Raw genomic sequence first — 25,093 nt, 5'->3', positions numbered from 1 at the left:
ACACAACTGCGCCGTGAGGGAAGGAAGGAGTAAAAGAAGGAACAGAGAAAAAGGAGCCGCAACAGTGGGCTTCTTCAAAATAATTTTGGCCATCTGGGGTTCTTTGAATGTCCAGACATCGCATAGCTTACTGGAGTCATCTGTACTGCGCCTCCATCGAAATGTGGCCAGGATTTGGTCCCGTATCCTCGGGCTTGGCAGCCGAATGCTGTAAATAAGCCATGGCGGTGGGTGGGCCGATAATTGTCATTCCTATGAAAAACCATTTTTAGGTAAAGGAAAGTGCAGTAACTGCCTTATTTCTCAGTAGAAACCTCAACCACTCTTGAAAGCCTGGAACGGGGGCTAAAAGTGGAACAAAATTTATTCTCTCTCTTAACAACGCCCTGAGGGAAGGGAGGCAGGAGGGACAGAAAGAGGAGCTGTAGTGCCTCAAGGGCCCCAGACAAATTTCAGCCACCTGAGGTTTTTTATAAAACATGCACCGACATCGGACATTACACGGACGCTTGCATTTTGCCTCCATCGAAACACGTCCGCCATGGCCAGGATTGAAGCCCCGTCCTCGGGCTATATAGTGATCACCGTTGAGTGGAGGAAGTGGCTGGGGAAACGAAAGCCGCTTGCATTTATGCAGTAGTCTTGTTCACCATTCGCTGATATGACTGCGATTTTTTTGTATGCCAATGAGGCAAGTAAACTTAAATCTTTTACTACACCAAGTAAAAGTGCAGATTCCTAACAAGGTTAGTCACAAACATTTTTTTTATTGAATAAACGACAAAAAAAAAACGTGTCCTAGATATTTCAACTGACTCATTTCTTTTTGTTCACAGCTGAAGTGGACTGTGCAAATGCACACTCATGCAGCATGACAGTACAGTTCACACAGTCTTGCACTCCAGACAGTCTGGTATGGCAAACAGACCTGCACTGCTACAATGCACAAAAGGCACAAGGACTGGTTTGGTGGCTTAAGACAACGGTGCACACACAGATAATTTATGCTCTGCCTGCTCATTACAACACTTTCTCAAGGAAAGCATTATTTTTAACCAATGTATGAAACTTCCAGTTCACATAAAACAATTGTTAATGCAGATAGAGAGAGAAAAAAAAAAGATGTACTGTAATCCTGCACAGCATTGAATGAGCAAAAAGCAAGAACAAATGTCTGCGAAACCTGTCTAAAGTGGACCTTAAGTTACCTTTATGTAAAAACCTAGAAAACTGAAAACTGCCCTTGCAGGATTTTTCCAGCTCCAACCACAAGGTATTACACGCAGAATGTTTCCATTTGTACCTCTGGCACAGCCAATGCAATCTGCTGCCCGCCGTGGCCACTTTATATTGCTCACTATTGTGGAATCACCTGGCCAGCATTCTTTACCATGGAAGCTAAACAAATCCACAAAAGTTAACATCTGCTCCCCACAGGCAGGTGGTTAGCGGTGCTGACTCAAACTAGCTTGCCTGCTGGTAAAAGTCAGGATATTTATCATTATACCATAGGTAAACAGTAGACATGCTGTGAAATGTCACATAGCGCTTCAGAAAACAATACCCTACAAGTGCACGAATTCACTTAGCAGTCCACAGGTAGGCTTTGCAAGCTGCACTGGGCAATAACTCAGAGGATCATGGCAAAAACAAAGTACACTAGCTGGAGAACACAAATTAACTCAACATGAACAACCGGTAGTAAAGGACCTTTACACACGGATAATAACGCTCTATATAAAAATGTACATAAAAATGTAATCAACAAAATTTTTTAAAAAGGTGAAAGACAAAATTACAATTCTTGTAATGAATAAAATACAAACTCGTGGTCTAAAGAAATGTTGGGAAAGGGGGGATGGAAAAAAGGGCCAATAACAGCACCCAGCTGTAAGAGTAACAATATGCTAATAATAAATGAGTAATTCATGAGCTTTCATGGCAAACTCCACAAAGACATCAATATTCTACATTCACAGGTAAACTTGCTGTGATAGTCTAACACCACAAGTGACAACACCAAAATTCTGAACAAGTTACATCTGCCTTTAATGGTCTCATGAGCAGCACAAACAGCCAAGCAAACCATGCTCAATTAAATAAAATAGGCACACTTGAAATTCTAAAGAATAAAATGACTATATAAACACTTCCTTTTCTACAGATCTGTAGCAAACTTGACTCTCAAGCCATTCTCACTCTTCTCTTCTACCTGAGAACCAGAAACTAAAGGATAGAGCAGACTCCTTTTAAATGAAATTTCATTTGAGGAAAATCACAGACAAAAAATAATGCATAGCCAAACAGTGGCTAGTTTGCCAATAATGCAGAGACAAATTTTTTCGATTGCTCGACTATATGCAAGTAATGGGTTCTGCAATTCAAATAGACAGCTTTAAATGCTTATTAGCCTGAAAAACTAGCCCAGTTTCACTCAGCTTTTACAGAAAGATGTCACTTAAAACAAGATTTTGTCTAATACCACTCAGAGAGGCAGCACTTGCCTCCTTTGTCCAAGATAAAAATGTACCGCTACAGTAAAAGCTTGTTAATTTGACCCCCTTTAATTTAGAAATCTGGATAATTTGATCTGCCAGCTCTGTCTGGCCAACACCCATATAGGTCTATGGCGGCCCTGTATCCGAGAGCCCTCCGACCGCTTATGATGGGTCTGGCGCAGTAGTGGTGGAGCTCCCCCACATTGCACCATCAAGGATGTGGGAGGCCCTTAGGATTTTTGAGCAGCTGTGCTTCGATGTTCCCGACAGTATGCACGCAATAAAGCGTTGACGGAAACGTGAATAACAGTCACTGCCGCGCTGTTCTCATCTTAAAATCAGGCAACCACTGCCCAGTCATTCACCAGATAAATTTAGTGATGCAAGCAGTTCGTCTCTTTCAAAAGCAAATTATAAACACTAGTACTTCAAGTTTACACTCCAAATTTGTTGTTGTCTGTTTTTCACTTTAGAATACTAGTGCATAAGAAATTAGTAAACATGCATTGCCATCTACGTTCATCTGCATCTGGTATATAATTTAAAAATTCTCCTCCAAAGAAATTTTGCTTCTGGTTCCATCAGTTGAACAGCGGCTGTGACATCACAAGCAAGGTTATGGTCACGTGAGGCACATAAAAACTACATATAATAGCTGTTTGTTCACCTGCTGCAATTCCAGTTCCTGGGGAAGACTAGCGTACGACCTGCAGTGAATTAAAATGAAAAGAAATGATCATATTGCAGACTTTATATTCCTCACGAGATCTCAACCCTATTTGCCATGTCATAGATTAGCAGCTAAAACTATAACTAATGTCTTTCGCGTGACTGCACATAAGGAACACAAAAGAAATCCAGTGCCTCCACTTCAACAAAATGTAAACATAGAGTGTTTTGCAAGGTCTACCCAACATACACTTTATAAAAATGTATAATCTGCTTGAACATAATTTTTGTCAAGCAGAACAAACATCTTTTACCCTTTGACTTTCATTTAGAAGGAGTCTACTGTACCATAAATAATGTAAACTAAAAGAAACATGCCTATAGCAACACAGGAATTCTAAAAGTAACACCACAAAGAATTATTAAAAAATGAGCAGAGTATCACAGCACTGCAGGATGGCAGTTAGGCCCTAGAAAACAAGCACAAATACCTGTATCAGCAGAGAACATAAAACGTGTAAAAGAAAGAACACTGCAACTAACTGATACTGCTAATGACATAAAAAGAGGCACGAAAACGCTTCTGAAAGTTTCAAACAATACCTGTTCACTTACAATTCTCAGTGAACATCACAATCTTAAGGGCCTACACATATCATCCATGAAAGCTTAGATTAAACGAGCAATTGACACAGCACACTACAATGACAATCAGCATTCAACAGTGCTAGTACTGTGAAACAAGAAGCCTATTGTTCACACCAGAAGCAGAGAGATTTTGGAATTCTTATATGCCTTCCAGTGTATGGAAGGATACATAATGCCATTTCACACTAGCAGTTTTCTTTTTTTTTTGACAGTTTACAGACAGCTAATTGTGGTATAACAGCTACTACCCAGGCAATGGAGCAGAAGTTCTAAATGCCCTCTAAACCTTCCTACCGAACCTTCCATATCATACTGAATTAGCTCTTTGTGCAGTGCACAGGGCAATTTTATTCATGTGGTCACAGTAATATACTCTATCAGCCACATGTGCTTCACTTTAATTTCACATCAAAAGCTAACTCAAGGGTCCCTCCAACATTCATGCTCAGGCACTCCAACAATTCAACATACACATTTAAGGCTAGCAATGCACATCCGTAAAACACTGAGAGCTTGCTCATCCAACTGTCACAACACAATGTACAAGCACGTGCATTTAAAGCAACGCTGGCTAGTACATAGACAACCAGTGAAGATTCACTCATACAGTCTCTGCACACATACAAAAAAAAAAACATTAAAAAATGTCAACCTTGACACATAAGAACAACCTATAAAGTCTCATGCACTCTGCATGTCTCTGTACAATACAACGCTATTAAAAGCAAAAAGAACTCGGCAAGACGTAGCAAGAGATCATAAAATCACGCTGTAGGGCTGCTCATGACTGACCATTGAAAAATATTTAAGTGTGCAGTTATACTCTTTGATCTTTCCTCTTGACACAGGACTGCAGTGGCAAACAACCAGTAACATAATGTGCCAACACAAATCACAACAGTGTGATGGCAAACGGCCATGACAGAGCAAAGTTAGCATTCAGCTATCCAGAACGGTGCCCTTCACGGTAAACTCAAGAAAAAGACAAGAAAAAATGTTCCCAGCAAGACAAAATGTCAGAACACTTCCAGAACAATCTTGGCAAAAATGCGTCGCACACTACTGGGAAATTTGGCAATTAATCCTCCAGAGAGGCACAGTTCTAGACAAGAAGGAAAGGAAAGAAAAGCATACACACCCTTCAATGCCTAGAAATGAACTTTTCAGGTGTTACATTATAAGCATCCTGATTAATACAGCCAGGCATATAGACCCGACCAAAGCTAAAGTGAAACCATGTTCACAGTAGGTGGCACTGCACACGCCATGACCAGGAAATCAGTAAGGCAGTGCCAGTGCCTTGTGAGCCCTGCACTCAACACTTATCTTCACTGTAAAAAATCAAACAATGTTTTACTGCATGCTAGACTGTGATGTGATTCATGGCAAAGCTAACCAGTGGTGCAAAACTTCAGTGTACCTCCCTTTTGTTCGGCAGCATGCATGCTTCTCATGGCCACTTCCATCAGAAACAGCAACACCTCCTCAGCATAGTGGCTACATTTCCCTTTCTCAGTGTTCTCTGGTGATTTAGGCTGACCGGGTCTGCCCAGTGACAATGTAGCTCACTCCAGATGCTAGCAGCTTTAGCAGCAGCTGAGAGAGAGGTGGCCTCTAGGCAAGGTCCTCCTTGACCCTGTGGTACATGCTCAACGAGAGCAACTCCAGCCAGAGAAAGCCAAATAGATCCTCACTGAAGATGACCCAATGGCCCCGTGAGAAGGATGGGTTTGTGAAACCATGCCCAGCCACCTGGCCCAGGCCATGGTACCTGCACAAGAGAAAACTTCAGCATCCTTGCCAGTTCAACACTTTGACACAGCATGGAAGCAGCTATAATGTTATAAGAAACCAGGAGGGAAAAAAAATAACAATATTGTAGGAATGGCTCCAAACACTCTTTGCAGACCAGAGAAAAGCAGGCTGCCTGCCATATGCTTTGTTTGTGTAAATGGAAACATCGTATGGCTTGAAATGTTTGATTTGTAGTTTGATTTATGGGGTTCAACGTCCCAAAGAGACTCGGGTTATGAAGGACGCTGTTGTGGAGGGCTCTCGATAATTTCGACCACCACCTGGGGTTCTTTAACATGCACTAACATTGGACAGTGCACAGACCTCTAGCATTTCGCCTCCATCTAAATGCAACCACCATGGCTGGGATCGAGCCTGCATCTTTCAGGTCAGCAGCCAAGCACCATAACCAGTGAGCCACTGCAGTGGCCATATGGCTTGAAATATCTCAACTAGTGCAGTGTGTTACTGACAGAAGTGTTAAAACCATAAGCCTAATATCCTGCATGACACAGAGGACAGTGAGGCAAGGCTGTATCAATGACTGGCCACAGTAGATGTCCCAGTGAAGGTGACTGACCTTCCCATTAGTGACAATTACATTTCGAGAAATCCCCATCGAAATCACAAGTTTTTTTAGAAAAATTCTGTTTATGCTTGTCAGTTACCTGCAAAGTCACAGCTCATGCTGCTTTGGCAAAAAAAGTAAAATGCAACCACATTTTTTGTTGTCGAAAAAAGATTTCAAAAGACAAAAATATTGCTTGACATTAGGAATGCAAATAAAAATGCTTTTCAAGTGACCTAATAAGTTCATTGTTGTTAAGTCGTCTTGGTTCAATTATCAGTAAATCAATCATTTTTCCACCCACTAGTTTTGCTCAGACTATAAGAATCTGCCAAAAGGGTCAGTAGTCAAAGCATTCTGTGGAAAACAATAAATGTGAAACATATTTGAAACAATTCCTTCAAGCACACTAATATGCAGAATGTTATAAGCTTAAGCAAACAAAAATTCACTCAAGAGAAAGAAATCATCAGATCAGGTGAACAAAAAGTGTACAACTGGCAGTGCCACTCAAATGGCAAAATCTGAGGTTACACTTCCCTTCACTGTACCCTTGCAGTACTGGCACTTAGACAAAGCTAGCATTAAAGACAAAACAGTTTCAGAAAAAAAAAAGGCGTACAAGGTTACAAACCTGCATATGAAGGCTGGTGCTATTCTTGGCATAGCACAACAAAATGTGGCAAGTCTATAGGTCAAGGGTAAAACTGTCATTTCAGCCAAACAGGATAAATAAATTGATGGCCATTTACTCTACAATAAAAATCACAGTGCAAGATACAGAAACGAATGTTCTAGTAAAGGTAGTGTAAACTACTCAGCCTTCGTAAAAGAATCAACTGTGCTGGAATATTTAAAATTGAGTAGTTAGCTCTAAACTGCTCACCTTCAAAAAACATCAGACTGTGCATTACTTGAAAATGTGTTTGACGCAAATGTTTGAGGCTTAACTCTCGTTACCGCACCACAGGTATCGGTCATATATGACCGAAGTTTTGAGCTGTGCCTCCTGCTTTGCTTCAACAACACAATTTCTTTGGATTCGGTTTTGTTTTTTTCATTTTCTAACATGAGAAGGCGACGTGAAAAATGAAACTTTGACCAGACGTAGTCCGCTGATCACCGATCATGGCGTCTGCTTCGCCATGTCCTCCTCAATGGCAAAAGGTTACACTGAGCACTTTTGTCGGTTCTTATGCCGTCCTTTTCTTTTTTTAGAACAGTAGTGGTAAGTTAGCCAACTATGTGGAATGATCGAATTCCAGTTCCGATTGAAAGACTTCGTCTTAGAGGCCTGTGGCATCAGCGCGTGCCTGCGCGTGTTTCGTTTTGCTGTTCATGTTGTATTTTATGTAGTGTGCTCAATTTGTAAATGATGAGAGTGGTTTTATTTGGCGCTTTAGGGTCTTTGCAACATATTGCCAAGATATTTTACCAAACGCGCCAGCAGATTTTTGCTTATGATAATGTCCAAGAAGGCTATGCCCCCTTTTCGTCCGTAGAACCCATTCACTACCACCCGGAAAAAAAAAAAAATGAGAAAAGTAGGGATTGCAAGCTCTGATACATACAAGAACAGAGCTTCGAACAAGTGTAATGTGCAGCACATCCCATATCTACCTCCACTTCACGTCTTCATGCGACTGCTTTCTCTAGTGGCACAGCAGCCATATTGCCTAACTTGAAAGGCCACGGAAAGTGCAGTGTATTATGTACGTAGCTGAAAATCATAAGAATGGTAGCTAAGGACATGTGCAATGTTTTGCATATTTTAATTTTTTTGTAATCAATTTCTGGCTCAGTGCAGCAGCTTGTTTTTGTTGTGCTTGTATTCTTTTTTAAGTTACCAGCATATTTAAGCAATAAATTTTTGAAAAGTTTTGCATGCACAACTCGTTTTTTTCGCTCAGAAGTAAAATCAATAAGCTAGAGTTTGATGCATTGCAATGTGCAGTTCATTTTGCACTTCTTAATGAAATAATTTTTATTTTAAAACACTCATAATCGGTCACTTTTTCACGGCAAGGAAAGAGTTAATATGCACACTGTTATACAATTATGAGAGCTCATATGTTACACACCACCAAGAAACTACAATGGTACAGGCACCCAAAAGGTTAAATGGAGCACACAACTGAAGCATACATTGCATTGTGGCATGTCCTTCAAGTGAATTTACACACTGCACAGAGGGTGCAGGTTTCACACGTTCAGCGGGCCCATGCAATACATTTCATGTTTGTCTTATCAGTGGTACGGGTGAAGTGGCGCTGCTTCCAGCAGTGTGCACCAGGGGCACTTTGGATGCTTCATGCAAGTCTTTTTCATTGGAATTCATACTACTATACTAAAAGAGTTGGTCCGTTACACCTGCAGCAGGTGCAGCTACCAGTGCTAGTTTTATTGGGAGAGATGACAGAATGTCTCACAACATGTGTTTCGTATTACACATGTGTATTACTGGCTTCTACATTATTAAACCTGCATTTTGCTTTCAAGGAAACCACATGCTGCCGGTGAGAGCTGGACCCATGACCTCAGCATGTCACAAGAGTGCTCTACCAATTGTAAAAAAATTGGAGGGAGCACTTAAGCTCCCCCTTAAGGTTACGATGCGATAGCGGTAATGGTTACCGCATAGAGGTTCTTACTATTAACTAGGGAGAAAGCTGGCGCCCCGCCTATGGGAGTTTGCTTGGAGCTTCCTCCAGACCACCTCAGCCACCATGGGCGCTCTAAGCATCATGGGGTGGAGAGGTACCGACTGCAGAACCACAACTTATGGTAAAAAAAATACTGAAAAAAAAAACAAACTTTGGATAATCAAGAATGTCCTAACATTCAATATCCTGTCTATAAATTGCAACAAACGAGCAGAAAAGCATGTAAATGTAAAGTTTGCCCAAATATAAGCGATTGCTTGCTCTCCTATTGGCCAAGTAATGTACACCACAAAATCCAATATTTCGTGCTTAACAGGTGCACTTTTAAAAAGAAATACGTTTAAAAAAAGAAAATGTTGTCGCTTCAACATTTTAAGAGGTTTTTTCATGGCATTTCCGAAAACAAAAGCCTTTTATTGGCGTCGTGTGGTGTTGCGTTTTCGCTACTATGGCTTTTGCGCAATATGCTTACGCTGAAGTCGTCTGCGCCCGGGGCGCACCGTGGATATGCAATGGGACATCTCATCTCAGTAACGCCTCTCTATGTTCCTGAAAAAAAAAACAGACTGTCCCGCACCAAGTAGCTCTTCGGCCCATGATGCTTTGAGTGCCCATGGTGACTCAGGTGGCGCCGCCAGCTTTCCCTCTAGTTAATAGTAAGAAACCATAGTGAACTAGAATACTGTCCTAGTGGTGCAAACGGGAGGGCGCGGGTGTGCTCTTTGGCGTAGAAGCCACTAGATGGCACCACTGCAACTCTTTCTAGCGGCGCCGTCGCTGCTGCTTCAGGAGTTTTGTGTATGTTTCTCCGCATCGTTGTAAGGGCAGGGTGCATAATACGCCCCTAGTTAAGAAGCCTGCACGCCACTGACTTCACCTAACTTGAACGTATTCTCCTAGGCAGCTCCCCCCGAGCCCCTTTGAGCATTTTGGGGATGATGAAAAACTGCATCGTCCTATGTCGTCTGCTACCGACAAAGGGCAATGCGATATGCTCATAGCTTTGCTGGTGGATGTAATTTGTCTAGATGCATCTCTTACTGAGCTGATTTTGTTTACATGTGACTATTGTGAGTTACCCCAGTGATTCATCTGTGAGGGCACTGTACAAGTGATTTGCTTGTACGGAAATAACTTTTCCGCTTTTCCTGAAGTGGTTCAGTGGCCTCAGAAAAGCATTTTAGTCACAAAATTTTACCTATGATTAAAAATACTTTCACCCCAATTTTAGGCAAGGCTTGCAGCGCAAGTGCAAATATTTATAAAAGAAAAATCCCAGCAAATCTTGGCTTACTGGCAGGCACATTCTTCGAGTAACCAGCCGAAATTATGTTAAATGGAACGTCACCCTAACAGGTGCTTTGCAGGCGTAAGCGCATCGGCTAATTTTCTGGTACTCAGAATCTTTTCCCTTCCAGTTGTTTAAAAATGGAAGGCGGATTTGTTACGTAAAAAGCAGTGATAGGCACTACAGCTGTGAGGTCGGCTGCCATATCTTCACAGTGGCCAGGACAGCCAGATCTAAGCTCTGTTTTTGCTTTAACTACCTGTACAATATGAAGGATACTGTCTGCATGCAGCTGTATAGGCGGCTAAAGCATGTCATTTAAGCATTTCCCAGGTCAGCCACCATTTGTAGAGGGGGCGCTGCAGAGGGATACAGAAGGTCACCCTTGTCGTTCGTGCGAGTGAACTCAGCTGGCTTGAGTTCGCTGCTGCTACTTTTGTCATTAGAAGCAAATTCAGCCAGCTTTCACAGCCTGTCTTCAAGACACCATTTTTTTTTTGCTACTTAACCGTGCAGCCAACAATACGAAACAGCGCTAACAATACGAGGGCGCATAGATGAGACACACACATAAGTGCTCGTGTGTACGTATTATCTCTGCGCCCTTGAACTGTTTGAGCTGTTTTAAGAATGATCCACCACCAACACGCCCAAGCTTCTCCATTAGAATATTAGCCGCCTGTCGTGATGTTACAGTGCAAGTGGAATGGTATGGAGGTATTTTCAGAATTAAGCACTGCGTCTGCTGCATCTATATGTTGCCTGCATCTACAAGTTTATCATAAAGCTCCTGCGTGCCACTGGGACAGCTTTTCTGGGCAGCATCTGCGTACAAAATGGCAATGAGGATGCCAAGCTCGAGGTTTCCCATAGAAATTGAGTGGGAAAGGTTGTTAAATGTAAGACAGATTACAGTATAACTACGAACGTCTGCTCAGGCGTTGGATATGGGTATCAGCCAGGATGAAGACTGGCGCACAATTCTGATAAGATGTCCGGCTGGATCTTGGTTCACTCTACTCGTCAACAAGTAACTGGAACCTACACATTCTATTAGGTAGTTCAACAGTGACAACACGCTAGACAGTGTCACACGCAGTCCAGTAGCTGTCGACTTGCTTATAAAAGACTTTTATTCCATTAGTCTTATTTTCCCATGCACTCAGGTGCACAGAAATAAATGGAGCTTGTCAACAGATGCAGAATTTGCACCCAGAACCCTAGCAGTGAAGCGTGAAAACACATGGGCTCAACACTTGGAGAGAGCCTTTCCGACTGCCCGGCCAGCACAGCGGCAAAGGCGCAGAGCTAGTAAAAGGCGCGGTAGCGCCCCCTGCAGCGAGGAGAAGCATTTTGCATCAGCCGTTCCTCTGCCGTACGCCTCCGTTCGCGCCACTACACCAGTATTCTAGTTCACTATATAAGAAACTCTATGGGTTACAATTCCCATATATGTGGCATTGGTCCCTCTCTACTTTACATTCATAGATCCCTGGGAGTACTCATTCTACTTCTAGCGTAGTGGTAAGCGATGCGCCACTGCCCTGCGATGGCAGGTGCTGCCATCAGTGGGGCTTGTGAGACACAGGTTGCTCTTCGTGGAGTTAAATTAATGATTGGTCGCAAGACTTCTTGCAACATATTAATTTAACTGCCACCTGCTATGGTGGGCAGGTCATGTGACCTAGGTGGCCCACCTGCCACCTAGGTTGCTTCACTGGGAATTTTTCATCGATTTTTCACTCAAAGCCAACGACTCCAACAATGACGATTGCTTTTTTGCAACACGGGGCCCTTAATAATGCTATCACACTAAAATTTAAATAAACCGTGGGGTTTAATGTCCCAGTGATTTGAGTGGCCGATGTCATTTTGAAGCAGCTTTTGAAGCAGCCAAAAGTGCCTTTTGGCGCAGAAAAGTGAGCGTTTGACGCAGATGTATGTACTGTAATATTTCCAGTATACTATACGTCAAGTTTTTTTTTAAAAGATTTTTCATGGGTGCAACATACATACAGTGAAAAATGACTCTCCACCACGCGCCATCTTGCTGTTCCTCTAGTAACTACGCTTGAAAACAAAAACGATGAGTAAAATAAAATAGAATCGAGTTATTACAGTTTTAGTGCAGAGCGTTCTGCTACCATGATCTGCTTCCGCAGGTACCCAACTACGCTAGTGTAGTGACAGGTGTGCACTCCTCAGGGCCATCTGCAAAATGTTTTTTTTTTTGGTTTTTAGGGGGTTTAACATCCCAAAGCGACTCAGGCTATGAGGAACGCCGTAGTGAAGGGCTCCGGAAATTTCGACCACCTGGGGTTCTTTAACGTGCACTGACATCGCACAGTACACGGGCCTCTAGAATTTCGCCTCCATCGAAATTCGACCGCCGCGGCCGGGATCAAACCCGCGTCTTTCGGGCCAGCAGCCGAGCTCCATAACCACTCAGCCACCACGGCGGCTCCTTCTGCACAATGTGCAGACAGCTCACCGTGGATGCGGTTCACAATAGAAGAACATAGATTGTGCTATGCTAAAACTGTTCTTTTAAAATGTTAATGCATGGCTAGAATCCCATAATCTCACAACAGTAATGCGGCAGCTGCACGAATTGCACACTGCTGCCGCATCCAGTCCAGTTATATTCTTGAAAGTTTCGATTTCAGCGTCGCATCCGGATGGCGAGTGTGTCATGTGTCCTTACTCAAAATGACGCCGCCTGCGAGGCGAAGAAGCTACGATGCAAAATTGAAATTGCTTGGCATTGAATATGCGCTGGAGAACATGAACTGCGCAGCAGGAATACAGTTCAACGTGAGTAAAAAAAAAAATTATCCAGGACTATCCGCTTCTTCTGGACAGGGCAACGAAGCGAACCCCAAAATATATGCCCACTGAGAACTTTGCGGTAGTGTGCCATTTTCCCACTTTGAGCAAAATTCGAGAAAGTCAACACTGGCGTCGTTTGTAAATGTTTGTGCCATACTCATTTCCGGCGTGCCCTCCGTGCCACGGGATGACCAGAGTAAATCTCTGTGTGCAGCAGGCCTATTTCGCTTGTTTTCCTTACGTGGGGTGACAACAAGCCTGATCAGCATGATGCCCACGCCCTCATATATATACTAGGGACTGATTGAAGAATTCTTGGAAAAATTGCTTTTTCCACTAGTGCTGCTTAATGCAGAGGTAGGATAACACGTGGTGCCCGAGATTTTCGTTCATAAGAAAATACCTATGTAACCCTAAGAGTGCTCTTTTGCATGAGCTTCTTCGACCTGCGTGCCAAATGACAATGAAGTTTTGGTGCGTGCTTGGCGCAGATTACTCGTCATTTGTAGTAATGTAGTAGCATGTAGCAGGCTTTGCCTTTTGGTGCCGTTTGTGCAATTTGCAAAGCAATCACAGCATTGATGTTCCAAAGCGACATATGGGCTATAAGGGTTGACATAATGGAGGGCTCTGGATTATTTTGACCATCTGGGGTTCTTTCTAATATGCGCTGACATTGCATAGGAGGCGGACGCCTTTTGCGTTTCACCCCCATTGAAACACAGCCGCCGTAGGCAGGATCGAACCCGGTCCTCTGGCTCAGTAGCTGGGCGCCGTAACCACTGAGACACCACAGCGGGTGGTCTATCAATTCAACCCCTATATTAGTTTAAAGAGCGCCATATACGACATGAGGAGGTCTTTCATTTGGCTTTCAGTGGTAGCACGTGGTTATGCTTTTTTTTCTACATCGTATAAAATTATCTCTCATCTGAAATGATCGTTTCATTAATCTCCTTCCATCAGCAACACAGCATCAGAAAAAATAAAATTTCATTCCTCTATCCTTTCTTTTGGTTTCAAAGGCTACTGGCTCCTTTTGTACACAAGTTACAAGTGAGTGTTTCTTATCCACCAAATACCAGTAACCTCAGAAGAGATTGACATTTCCAGCCATATAGTACTATACAGTTGTGAGTACTTGTTGAAGTAACTAACAATCATTCTACAGCCACTTGTGAAAAATACTATGATTGCTCTGCCATGCCTGCAGTATTTGCTCGCAGAATGAACCCACATTTTTCCAGAAAAGTTGATGTTATTATATGGGGAAGAGTTATTGAGGGAAAAAAAAAAAAGTTCCGACAGGTTTTATTGCGAGTTGAAAGACGTCCACCAGCATGCCTGCCCACCGGTTTGACTGTCTGTCCGTCTGCCCGTCCGTCCGTCTGCACGTGATCAGCCGCGTTCATGAAGTCAGCATTTAGCATTGTTCACTTTAGGTGTTTGCTGTATCACGGCATGATCCGAACAATTTGTGATCATGGCAACATAAAGCGAACATGTTGAACACCGGCCCTGAAGGTCAGGTGCACGACGAGTTTAAAAAAACTCGCAGTATGGATGAGTGTGCAATGCAAATGTTTAAGCATTAGCTGTTGTGTGAGAGGGGTTTGGCATTTTTGCTCCAGATCTTGAGCTCTCCACAGTTGGGGGTCTGAAGGTCCTGCTTCCTCCACAAAGCATTTCAGTGTACAGGATGCTTTATAGCGTTCTAGTTTAAACTGCTAAGCTCCTCTCCAACGTTCGAGCGCTCCTATACATATAGTGGCGCAGCTGGGCATGCAGCAGTGCACTGAGCCAGCTAAGCCTCCAGTGTTCCTGTAAAGGGCGCACAACATTTTGGCGCTTTGTTAAGCTCACCGAGCGTGCCACCCCTGCAGAAGTTCTCGTCATAAGATAAACTTGCCGTGCTACCAGTCTGTGCTGCAGATGGTGCAAAACTGAGGAAGTGCGAAGAAAAGCCAACGCTAAAAAAAAAATAAAATAAAAATAAAGTAAATTCTCAACAACACAAGTGGAGGGTGGTGGGTACATTATTCAAGTGGGTTGATTATGCAGGTAAATCATTATGACTTCAGATAGAGCACTGCATTTTTCAAAACTGAGCCAAATTTTCAAGTAAATTCTCAACAACACAAGTGGAGGGTGGTGGGTACATTATTCAAGTGGGTTGATTATGCGGGTAAATAATTATGACTTCAGATAGAGCACTGCATTTTTCAAAACTGAGCCAAATTTTCTAGTTTTATCTCTTACAATCAAAACTAGTGCAACATCATTGAAAAATTTCTAATAAGTTGTAATTCGTTGCAAAAAAAAAAACAGCTGCAAGTACTAGCTACTGTTTCGCATCCTTTCACATCTGGCATTCAGAGTTGCACTGCTGACATACCCTGTTTTTATGCCTGAAATCAGCAAGCCCAACAGCATATACTAATATAATTAATTAGCAATGTAACATTATCAGGGTTTTAAATGCTAATTTGCAAATACACAACTGAAAATTTGGGCACAATGATCTAATTAAGTCAGCAAATGAGCAAAAGAAAATTTTCTTTAAAACGACTTTACAATAATTTAGAAGAACTTCTTGCTGGCCAAGTTGGTGCATGGCTATTAATTAACCTTTACTGCATGTTGTTGCATATATGCAGAATGGCCATAAATGGCTCCAAAAACAAAAGGAATTTCGATTTGGAGCTTCCTCTGCTTGCTGTTGCATTTCTGCAACATACATTTCAAACATGCGCCATCTGTGCTGGCATCTCTGCTTCTTCAGTGGAATTATTGAAAAACAAACATGGTGGAAGTTTCACGAGCTCACGTGCAGTAACACCGGTAGGTTTTTTTCAATTTTATTGAGTTTCTGAACTGGATAAAGAGCATAAAACTTTTTGCGCTTTGAGACTTATCAATCTCAATGGGTAGAAGCCATGAAACTTTCTTATTTTGGAGCAGTTAGTTTCTGGCGACTGAAAGTTGCTATGTTGCACATATGCAACAACGTGCACATGGAGTCTTTTCTGGTCAGAACAGGCAATGGATCCTAAAACCATCTATGGCTGGGCGATTCCTTCGGAAAGCGAAAACAGTGACCCTTCCGGGAGTGATGATGATCCTGAGAGTAAGTTTATTTCCTAGAGTATGTTTTTTTGTAGAATGCCTGAATTTTTTTGTACGGGTGCTACAGTCAGAGCCCAACAGCACCCACTCCAACACAGGATGTCAAGCTCGATGAGTTATAATTTCTGAAACGTCATGACTTGTTTCAATGCTAATACTAATTGCATTTCTATTTTCGAGGTTGGTCAATGGGTCCTTCGGAGCCAGAAGAGGCAGCATTGCAAGTTTCCCAAATGCACAGGAATCTGTATGGGCTACTGCTCGAAGTGTAGTAATCACCTCTGCTCGTCAAACCAGAGCAATTGTTTTCTCTAGTACCACATGGCAAAATGATGTTTTTGTTGTGTTTGATTCAGTACTCATTATTTGTATTTCATTCTTGACAAGTGCGGTGTTCATTTTGTAATGTGTTCTTTATTTGCATGTTGTTGCAAATATGCAACATACCTATTTTGGGTCAATAAAAACTGCACAAAACCATTGAACTAATTCTCTATGTGCACATAGTGATTCTTTTGGCTGTCTGCGTCGCCTGAAATAATATTATGATGAAACAAAAAATCGTGCAGTAAAGGGTTAAGAACGAGTTGCACATTCATAAAAGACGAACACAGGAAAGACGATAACAATGGAAAGAGCACAATCCTCTGGTATGATTCCCTTTCGCAGGCGGAAGGCGGGGTACCTGGCACAACAGGCTGAGCTGCCAATGAGGTTCACACAGGCACTGACTTGCAAAGGTGAAGGAGGAACATTCATAAAAGGGCCCTCTGTGCTAGACAGGTAGTTTAGAAGAACTTCTTGCGGGGCGAGTTGGTCCATGGCTACTGTTAAGAATGAGTTGCGCACACATAAAGGACAAACACAGGAAAGAAATGAGCACAGGAAAGAGCGCTCTTTCTGTCTTCATTGTCTTTCCTGTGTTTGTCCTTTAAGTATGCGCAACTCGTTTTTAACAATAGTCTTACAATAAGTTAACAGTGGAGTGAAAGCTATGTGTGCAGGGCCACGGCACCTACAAGTTCGGTGCTCTCATGACCCAGACTGGTTCACCCCAGGTCAACCAGACACACTCAGAAGCCACCTCTGCCTGCTCAAAGCTTCCACTCCACTGCCAACAAGTTTTGAGGTGGAGCGAAACTAATGTGCTTTCTTCTTCATGCTAAAAAACAGACAGTGCAGGGAAAGGGTGCAGCCACAGAGCGCAGACAACCAGGCGCCAGAGAAGCCTGTCATGCATCAATCAGGATGATAAGACTAAAGAAATTCTCTAGGCCTTGCTATCACCTGTGTGGACGAGGATATTCGCCCTGCCAAGAGAGAGTGTGAATGGGCTTCGATTTGAATTTTTAACGCCTTTTAAAGGCATGCATGCCATGCCTTTGAGGTGATTAGTATTACAAGGTGATTACAGCTGCCAAACCTACACACTGCACTTGTTGAAGATGTCAAAGCCTTGTTAGTGGCCCTTTAATTAACCCTGCAATGGCTAGCACATTATCTGTGACATAGTGTATAAACATTTGAATAATTTTTATTTTTGCTCCCGAAACTACAAGATTGGTTTATGTTTGGTTTATCTGGGTTTAACGTCCCAAACCGACTCGGGCTATATGAGGGACGCCGGAGTGAAGGGCTCTGGAACTTTCAACCACCTGGGGTTCTTTAATGTGCACTGACATCGCACAGTACATAGGCCTCTAGCATTTCGCCTCCATAGAAACGCTACCGCCGTGGCCGGGATCGAAACTGCCTCTTTCGGGTCAGCAGCCGAGCGCCATAACCACTAAGCCCCCACGTACGCACAAAACTACAAGGATCGGTAACATAAATCCAGAAACGGTCATTTACAACATATGTATCGAAGTAAGGTCAAGGTGCCAGCTGACAAAGACCAAGGCCAGCCAAAAGATACCGTATATACGCGTGAATAAGTTGTACTTTTTTTCATCAAATTTTCTCAGGTGGGCAGGCATGCAGGTGGACGTATTTCACCATTCATCACTGCTTTCGCACTAGTCGCCGTTGGACAAGTTCAGCTCATCGGCACTCTAACCACTGTCGGATGAGCTCGCCTCATTGGCGTGCTCCCAAAGCTGGTCATCCTCTGTGCCATCCATGGCGTCTGACAGCCCCGTGACTCTAAACTGTTTGAAATGGTGTTTGCTGACAACCAATGCCACGCGTGCAGAATCTAAGTGCACACTTGCTGGAGGGATGCTCGCTTCAGCCGCCCTATCGGAGTCCACACACTTACGAACGAAGCACTGGATAACAAAGACCAAATGGTGCTGGGCAAAGCACCGTGAAAACCGGGAACAGAAAGCCATGGAAACATCGTGTTGGGTCATTCCACGCCAAACGTCCCAGACGTTGCGCTCGACCATCTCCAATTTGTTAGAGAAAATTCACGGAAACTTATCCTAAAGTGCGTAATCAAACCCTGAAATATTTTTGTTGAAAAAAATTTATTTGTGAGGTGAGGGCAGTTTGATTTAGAAAAGGCGAGAAACCAGGCACTGTTCAATAATTAATAAAAAACTGAAATTTCTAGAAAACACTTCACAATTTTTTTATTGACATTTGCACAGGTTCTGGCTTTATATTTAATTCGGAGCATGCAGCTTTATACGGCATAAATATTTTTTTAAAATCGACAAAAAGTATGAAAATGTACTGTTTTTGTCGTTTTTTGTTGTAAATATCAACTTGCTCTCGGAAATTCTGAAATAGCCGTTTATTTCTTCTACATGTCTAGTACCTATAACAAATGTTACAGGTGAGGAAATTGTGTCTATCTAAATAAAAAAATACCGAAGTTGCAAAAAGTGCATTTCGAGCCAAAAACAGTCGTCACTTTCGCCCTGAGGTGGTCCAAGCAAAAACACAAACAATAGCTGATAACGTCGAAAAGTTTATTGCCTTTCATTTCTGAAAATTTTATCGAGACAATTTTTGTTTCAAGCGAGAAATTAATTTTTAAAGTTGAGCTCTCGCGCCGCAAGTTGTGTCGTCTCTTACTGCCTCTTCACCGCAGAGCACGGCACCTGGTATGGCACGACACTTGCGGCCAGGTAACAACTCCAGTTTGCTGTTGTTCGCTGTTGTGCATTTTTAGGGCTCGCGCTAAAGAAGATATCAAGTGACATTCAGAGGATGGTATGCAATAAACGAGATTGTTTTCGCTTTCGAAATTCGAACAGACCCGCTTTGGTGCGGGGCAGCCAAGAGAAGAAAAACAAGGGTATTCAGTGTGCCACCTCGCACAGACCCCGAGGACGGACGACCAGCCGGCATGGCAGGCGTATCACAAGTGCTTTATTCATATCCGAATAATATCACGGAAAGCGCACGCCTCGGAGCCCACGTGAAGGTGCGAAGTGCACACCGCTGCGGCGAGTAACGCGAGGCATGTTGGCAATGAATGCGGCCCGCTCGCGCATAGGTGCGTCGCTCCCATGAAGGTGCTTCACCAGCAAAGTGGCTCGTCTACAATTGTAGCTGGGTTCTTAATGCAGAAATTGCACAGATTAAATAAAATACAGTAGAATCTCGATAAATGGAAGTCGGTTAATCGGAACCAACGCTTAAATGAAACAAACGCCTCGCAGTTGGTCGGTTTTGTATTAAGGCAATGTAAAAAAAATCTCGTTAATCGGAACAAAAATTTCCCGACCACTGTATAAACTGAACCGAAAATAGGCTCGAAACCGCAACTTGACGTGAACAGGCAACCCCATCGCGGTACGCATCACTGCCCTCTCCCCACCCCTCTTTCCGATTTCCGTCTTTGGACGTCTCCGATTTTCTCGCACACTGCAACCGCATCGCTTGCTTTCTGCCACGGAGTGCTTGCAGTTGTGCTCAGCTAGGCTTAAGCCTTACATCCGCTGTTGAGCGCCGCCTGAGACATTTCGTCGCGAAGTCAGCATCCGATGGCAGCGCAGAAGCGACCTCATAATGCCCTTAGGTTAGGAAGGAAGGTGGAGATAATCAACGACTTCGAGAGTGGTCGCTTCACATAAACAGCGCTTGCGACGAACTAGGCTGTCCCCAAGAGCAGCCTCACAAGGATACTTCAGGACAAGGATAAGCTGCAGCAGGCTTTCGGGACGTCATGCTTTGGCCCTCAAATAAAACGACTGCTGGTGGCCAACCACGAAGATCTGGAGAATGCCTGGTGGTTTGGCTGCGGAGAGCCCGCAGTGAAAACATTCCGATCAGCGGGCCACTCATTGACGCGCAAGTATAAGAATTTGTTCTGCAGCTTGGCATCGAAGGTTTCCCGTGCAGCGAAGGGTGGTTGACGAGATTTAAAGATCGGAATGACATAGTGTGTCATGCCGTTTCAGGGGAGGCTGCCACTGCAGACAAGACAGCATGCGGGGACTGGCGAGCAAGATGGCTCCTCAAAATTCTGCACAAGTGAGCAGCCTGTCTAGTATGGGTGGCGCCATCCAAAGAAAACGGTTGCGAGAGCAAAAACAAGCAAACATAAAGTGCTTTTTCACAAGCCAATAAATTGCACTGATTTCCACGGAATAAGTGGACTATTGACATCTTTTTAAATTTCAGTAGTGCTTTGAAAAAAAAAAAAAGTTCACTGCTTACTGCTTTTGTGCAATAAAGTTTGTGCCCATAGTGTACCATTCTCTTTATTATCTAGATTCTGCATTTGAGATCCGCTTCCGCGGAGACTGCCAACTGCGCGCTCACCTGCCTCGTTGGGACCAAGCAGCGCGGAACGGATTGCGAAATCCTGAACCTCCTCTCTCTAAACGAAACTCCTGATAAACGGAACATATTTTACCGGTCCCTTGAAGTTCCGTTTAATGAGAGTCCACTGTACAACCAAGGCATCACATGGTAAATAACCGGGCATGAGCTGCTGACGGCCACAAGGGTCAGGTACCACGTGGTGCTGCTGCGTTGCGGATTGTTTTTACACTGGATCATTCTGGTCATTTCCAGATCGGCATCTTACAAGCTCTTATGCTGGTGCTTACGCCTGTAATGGCTTCACAGAACCACACCGAACAACACTGTGCTTACAGAACCACACCAAACAACTAGCTCACTTGGGCATGTTCCGCCCCAGCAGCATTAAGAAATTCTTTTTCCACGAAGACCTGTTCGACTGCTCAATGTTCCTATGCTTGCCTGCAGTGAAAACATCACTTAAGAACAAGAACTCTACATTTCGTATGGCCACAGTGTAGGCAGTGTCGTGCTCTGCAGTGAAGAGGCGTTAACAGACGACGCAAATTGACCATTTGCGGAAAAGTTTGTGCGCATGCGTGGTGAAGGCGTAGCCAGTGCCCTCTATATGCGATGTGGTTTTGGTTGGAAAACATGAGCCGGCCATGCATTCCTCCGCTGTAGTGCGGTGGCTGATGCGAGCTGTAACTGCCACGTAACTGCCATGTAACTGCAATGCATTTTTATCTAAACTAACCACGCGTTATACAACAGCGAGACTTGTACGTAATAAAGGCCGCGACAAGGTACAAAGGGCACAGGACGAACCTGTTGATGGGGCCTGTAATGCACACATCCAGCACGTTTCGAAACGGGTGTTCCTGCTTTATTTCGTGCTTATTGTCAAGTGCACACTGCTCGGTCGTTCTAGAAGTTTTGCCATTGACGCAGGAAAGCCGAATTATATATATAACAGTATGAACATTCACCATAAATGCTACAATGTCAAACTGTGCTATCTTAACAGGGGGAGCACGGCCGAGCACAACTTTGCGTATATCCGCGCATTTTAACGCTCCGACGGCCCGTTAGCACGCAAAGCAAAGCTTTACCGTATAATCACGAGCCGTGGTCATTTACTAATGAGCTAAGCCTGCCCTGAGGCAAAAGGTGCCGTGTGAAGTTAGCAGAAACTCCTGCCCTCTCAAGCAAGCGCAAATATATATATATAAACGTCGGTGCGCATTAGGAAAGTGCACCTAATTATACTGTTACACTCGCCCGCGCGTAGGCGCACATTCACGCACATTTTCACTTGGTCATTTGGCGTGCCGTTGAGGTAGAAGAGTTTAAGTATTGGCACACATGGTCATTTTTCAGGCTACAACGCGCTAACTCTTCACTCCACCCCGTTTCTAAAAACGTGAATGGGATGTTCTCCTTTTCCATCATACTCTTTCGTGAGCAGATGCACGTTTCCGTGAAAGAAACAACACTAAAACAACAAAACAAGCGCGCGTCAAGTGCTGAGCGCTGCCTTGCACGTGTTTGCTTGAGAACCCCTTTCCAGCCAAAAGTGCCAGCGGAGCTTCCCTGTTCGCACGACAGATGGCGCTCAGCTTTTCCGCAAATGGTCAATTGCGGCGCAAGAGCTCAACTTCAAAAATTTTTTTCTCGCTTTAAACAAAAATTACCTCGATAGAAATTTCAGAAATTAAAGGCAATAAACTGCTCTATGTAACCCGCTATGTTTGTATTTTTACTTGGGCAACCTCAGGGTTAAATTAACGAGTGTTTTTGGCTCAAAACGTACTTTTTGCAACAGAAATTTTTTTACATTGATAAACACAGTTTCATCATATGTAACATTTGTTATAGGTACTACACATTTAGAAGAAACAAATGGCTATTTCCGAATTTCCGAGAGCAAGTTGATATTTACAACAAAAAACGACAAAAACGATACATTTTCATACTTTTTGTCGATTTTAAAAAATATTTATGCCGTATAAAGCTGCATGCTCGAAATTAAATATAAAGCCAGAATCTGTGCAAATGTCAATGAAAAAATCGTGAAGTGTTTTCTAGAAATCTATTTTTTTTATTTATTACTGAACAGTGCCTGGTTTCTCGCCTTTTCTAAATATTCAAACTGCCCTCACCACATGAATAATTTTTTTTCGGAAAAAATATTTCAGCATTTGATTACGCACATCACGATAAGTTTTTGTGAATTTTTTCGAACAAATTGGAGATGGTCGAGCGCTACGTCTGGGACGTTTGGCATGGAATGACCCTGTTGGGCAACGATGATGATAATGGATGCAGTGTGGGAAAAACTAACTGGTGCCATCTTGTAGCATATTGTGGGGCTAGGCACGTTTTTGGCGCGTTTTTTTCTTCTTCAAATTTTTGCACTCAAAATTGGGGGTGCGGGCGATATACGAGGGCGGCTTATACGCGAGTACTATATACGGCAAATTTTTGCAAAACCTAACCCTAACAGAAAAATAGCCAAAATTTTCTGTGGCCGCAAAGCTAAGCTAGCAGGTGATGCAGCACTCTTGCTTTTTTACTCTTGGTGGTTGTTGTTAAAAAATGTAGGGTGCTGCGCTGTGCATCATAGGAGTACTCGGTGCACGGGCGTGCAAATTGTAGTTATGCTGTACTTATGTTTTTCTTAATAAATCTTTGGCTCTTTACATTTCTCAAATAATTCTGATGACACACTAGAAGGTTATAACTTTCATCCCAAATTTTCAAAGCTGAGGCATTGGAGGGTTAACAATGTGCAACTTTTGCACAAGAGGCGCGCTCTAGTACCCACAAAATTTAACTCCTAAACACTTCATTGCGATGCTCCGACATAAGTGAGAAGGTGCCCTTATGTCTGCATTACTAAGCTGTGAAGTATGCAATGTTGCGTAGTAATATTCACATTCACGCACCCACAAGCTGTTACAACCACTGTATGGGAGAAGATGGAAACTGACCCTACCATCCCACATGCACTCAAAAACTGCATGTGCCAATCTGAATTGCCACCATCACTGAATGTGCTCATTACCAGAGCTCCAAAGAACTGCTGCTGTAGCATCGTATCAACTGCCAAAGCACCATGCTTCAATTAATTAATTAATACAAGTACCTTACAGGCTCCAATGAGCTGAAGCATGCAGGTTTTTGTAAACGAAGTAATAAGCATTATATAAGGTACCCCACAGCATTTCTAGGCAACTTTTTGCTGTACAGTTCCTTACAATCCTTTCTCAAACTGTGCCATTTTCTGTAGTAACATCCCAATTCATGAGCCATAACCAAATGCAAAGTTGTGTTGCAGTTGCACTAACCTTGCAATGCAAACCTTGGGGATCTCGTGAAAACGCTCATGGCAGTCGCCTGGCACACAGAACGGCTGAGATGCAATTGGCACAGAGTTGCACGGTATGTCCGCTGCTTGCACTTCAATGGCATCCAGGGATGTGATAGACGCTTGCTGCTGTGCTGTGAGCACCATTGAATACTGCAGCACCACCTCAAACGTCACCTGGCCAGAGGGTATGTTGGGGTCACCCTGCAAAGTCGTGTCCTTTTAAGTGCGCATTGCACTTACAAGGGGCCAGAACCACCACTAGAGACACATTTAATGAACCTAGTGCACTGTCGTGAACATCCAAGCTAAGCTACATAATGCAAAGCAGTGCGTAACACTCACAAATGCAGCTCAAAAGTTTCTTCCATTTTTAGGACTACTCAATAGCTGCCACCGTGGCATAATACAGGAGCCACTGCCGCCAGCGTTGCTGCTCAAGATAGCGGCAAGAGCGGGCTGCCACAGGCAACAGTGAGCAGACATGGCCTTAGTAAGCAAGGTAATGCTTCTTGGAGACACAGAATGATGGAAGACGAAAAGAGAATTTTGAGTTGAGAAAAATGGGAAAAGCTAAGCACTCAGCCCTTTTCTTCACCACTGCTGGTGTCTAGGCAAATTTCTTTCAGGATGATGTCACTGTCGGACACCTTACTGATTCCAAGGAATTTCTCATTTCTTGTGATCGACAGAGGCGTGTTTAAGAGCTCCTTTAAGCTAAATTGGCACTAAAATGCGCAAGTATGACCCAGGTACTGCTTCATCAAAAGTTTCCATATTACTGAAACTGCTTCTGGGCTTATCATTGTATGGCCTGTACAGCAAGCATCCCCGCACCCCAGATCTCCGGAGAGTGAATACATTCTCCACTTCATGGCATAAAGATCCTTTAAGTGCTACTGGAGATTCACCACACAGGCCAGCAATGACTTTGGTGGTCTG

At 43.4% G+C, this 25,093-nt stretch overlaps 1 protein-coding gene across 1 annotated transcript in view; it reads right to left on the bottom strand.

Moving 5' to 3' along the window:
- Nucleotides 1-747: 747 nt before the first annotated feature.
- LOC144114220 (F-box only protein 31-like) overlaps nt 748-25,093 on the bottom strand; it is a 53,355-nt gene continuing 29,009 nt past the window's right edge. The window contains exons 8-9 of the mRNA XM_077647819.1: nt 24,132-24,355; nt 748-5,586 (exon numbers count right to left, since the gene is read on the bottom strand). Of these exons, the coding sequence (XP_077503945.1) occupies nt 5,430-5,586; nt 24,132-24,355 (381 nt within the window). The 3' untranslated portion in view covers nt 748-5,429. The remainder of the gene's footprint in view (nt 5,587-24,131; nt 24,356-25,093) is intronic.

Source organism: Amblyomma americanum, chromosome 1 (assembly GCF_052857255.1).
Source record: "Amblyomma americanum isolate KBUSLIRL-KWMA chromosome 1, ASM5285725v1, whole genome shotgun sequence".
NCBI lineage: Eukaryota > Metazoa > Arthropoda > Arachnida > Ixodida > Ixodidae > Amblyomma > Amblyomma americanum.
The sequence above is the reverse complement of the archived record's forward strand: the minus strand, read 5'-3'. Positions and strand labels throughout refer to the sequence as shown.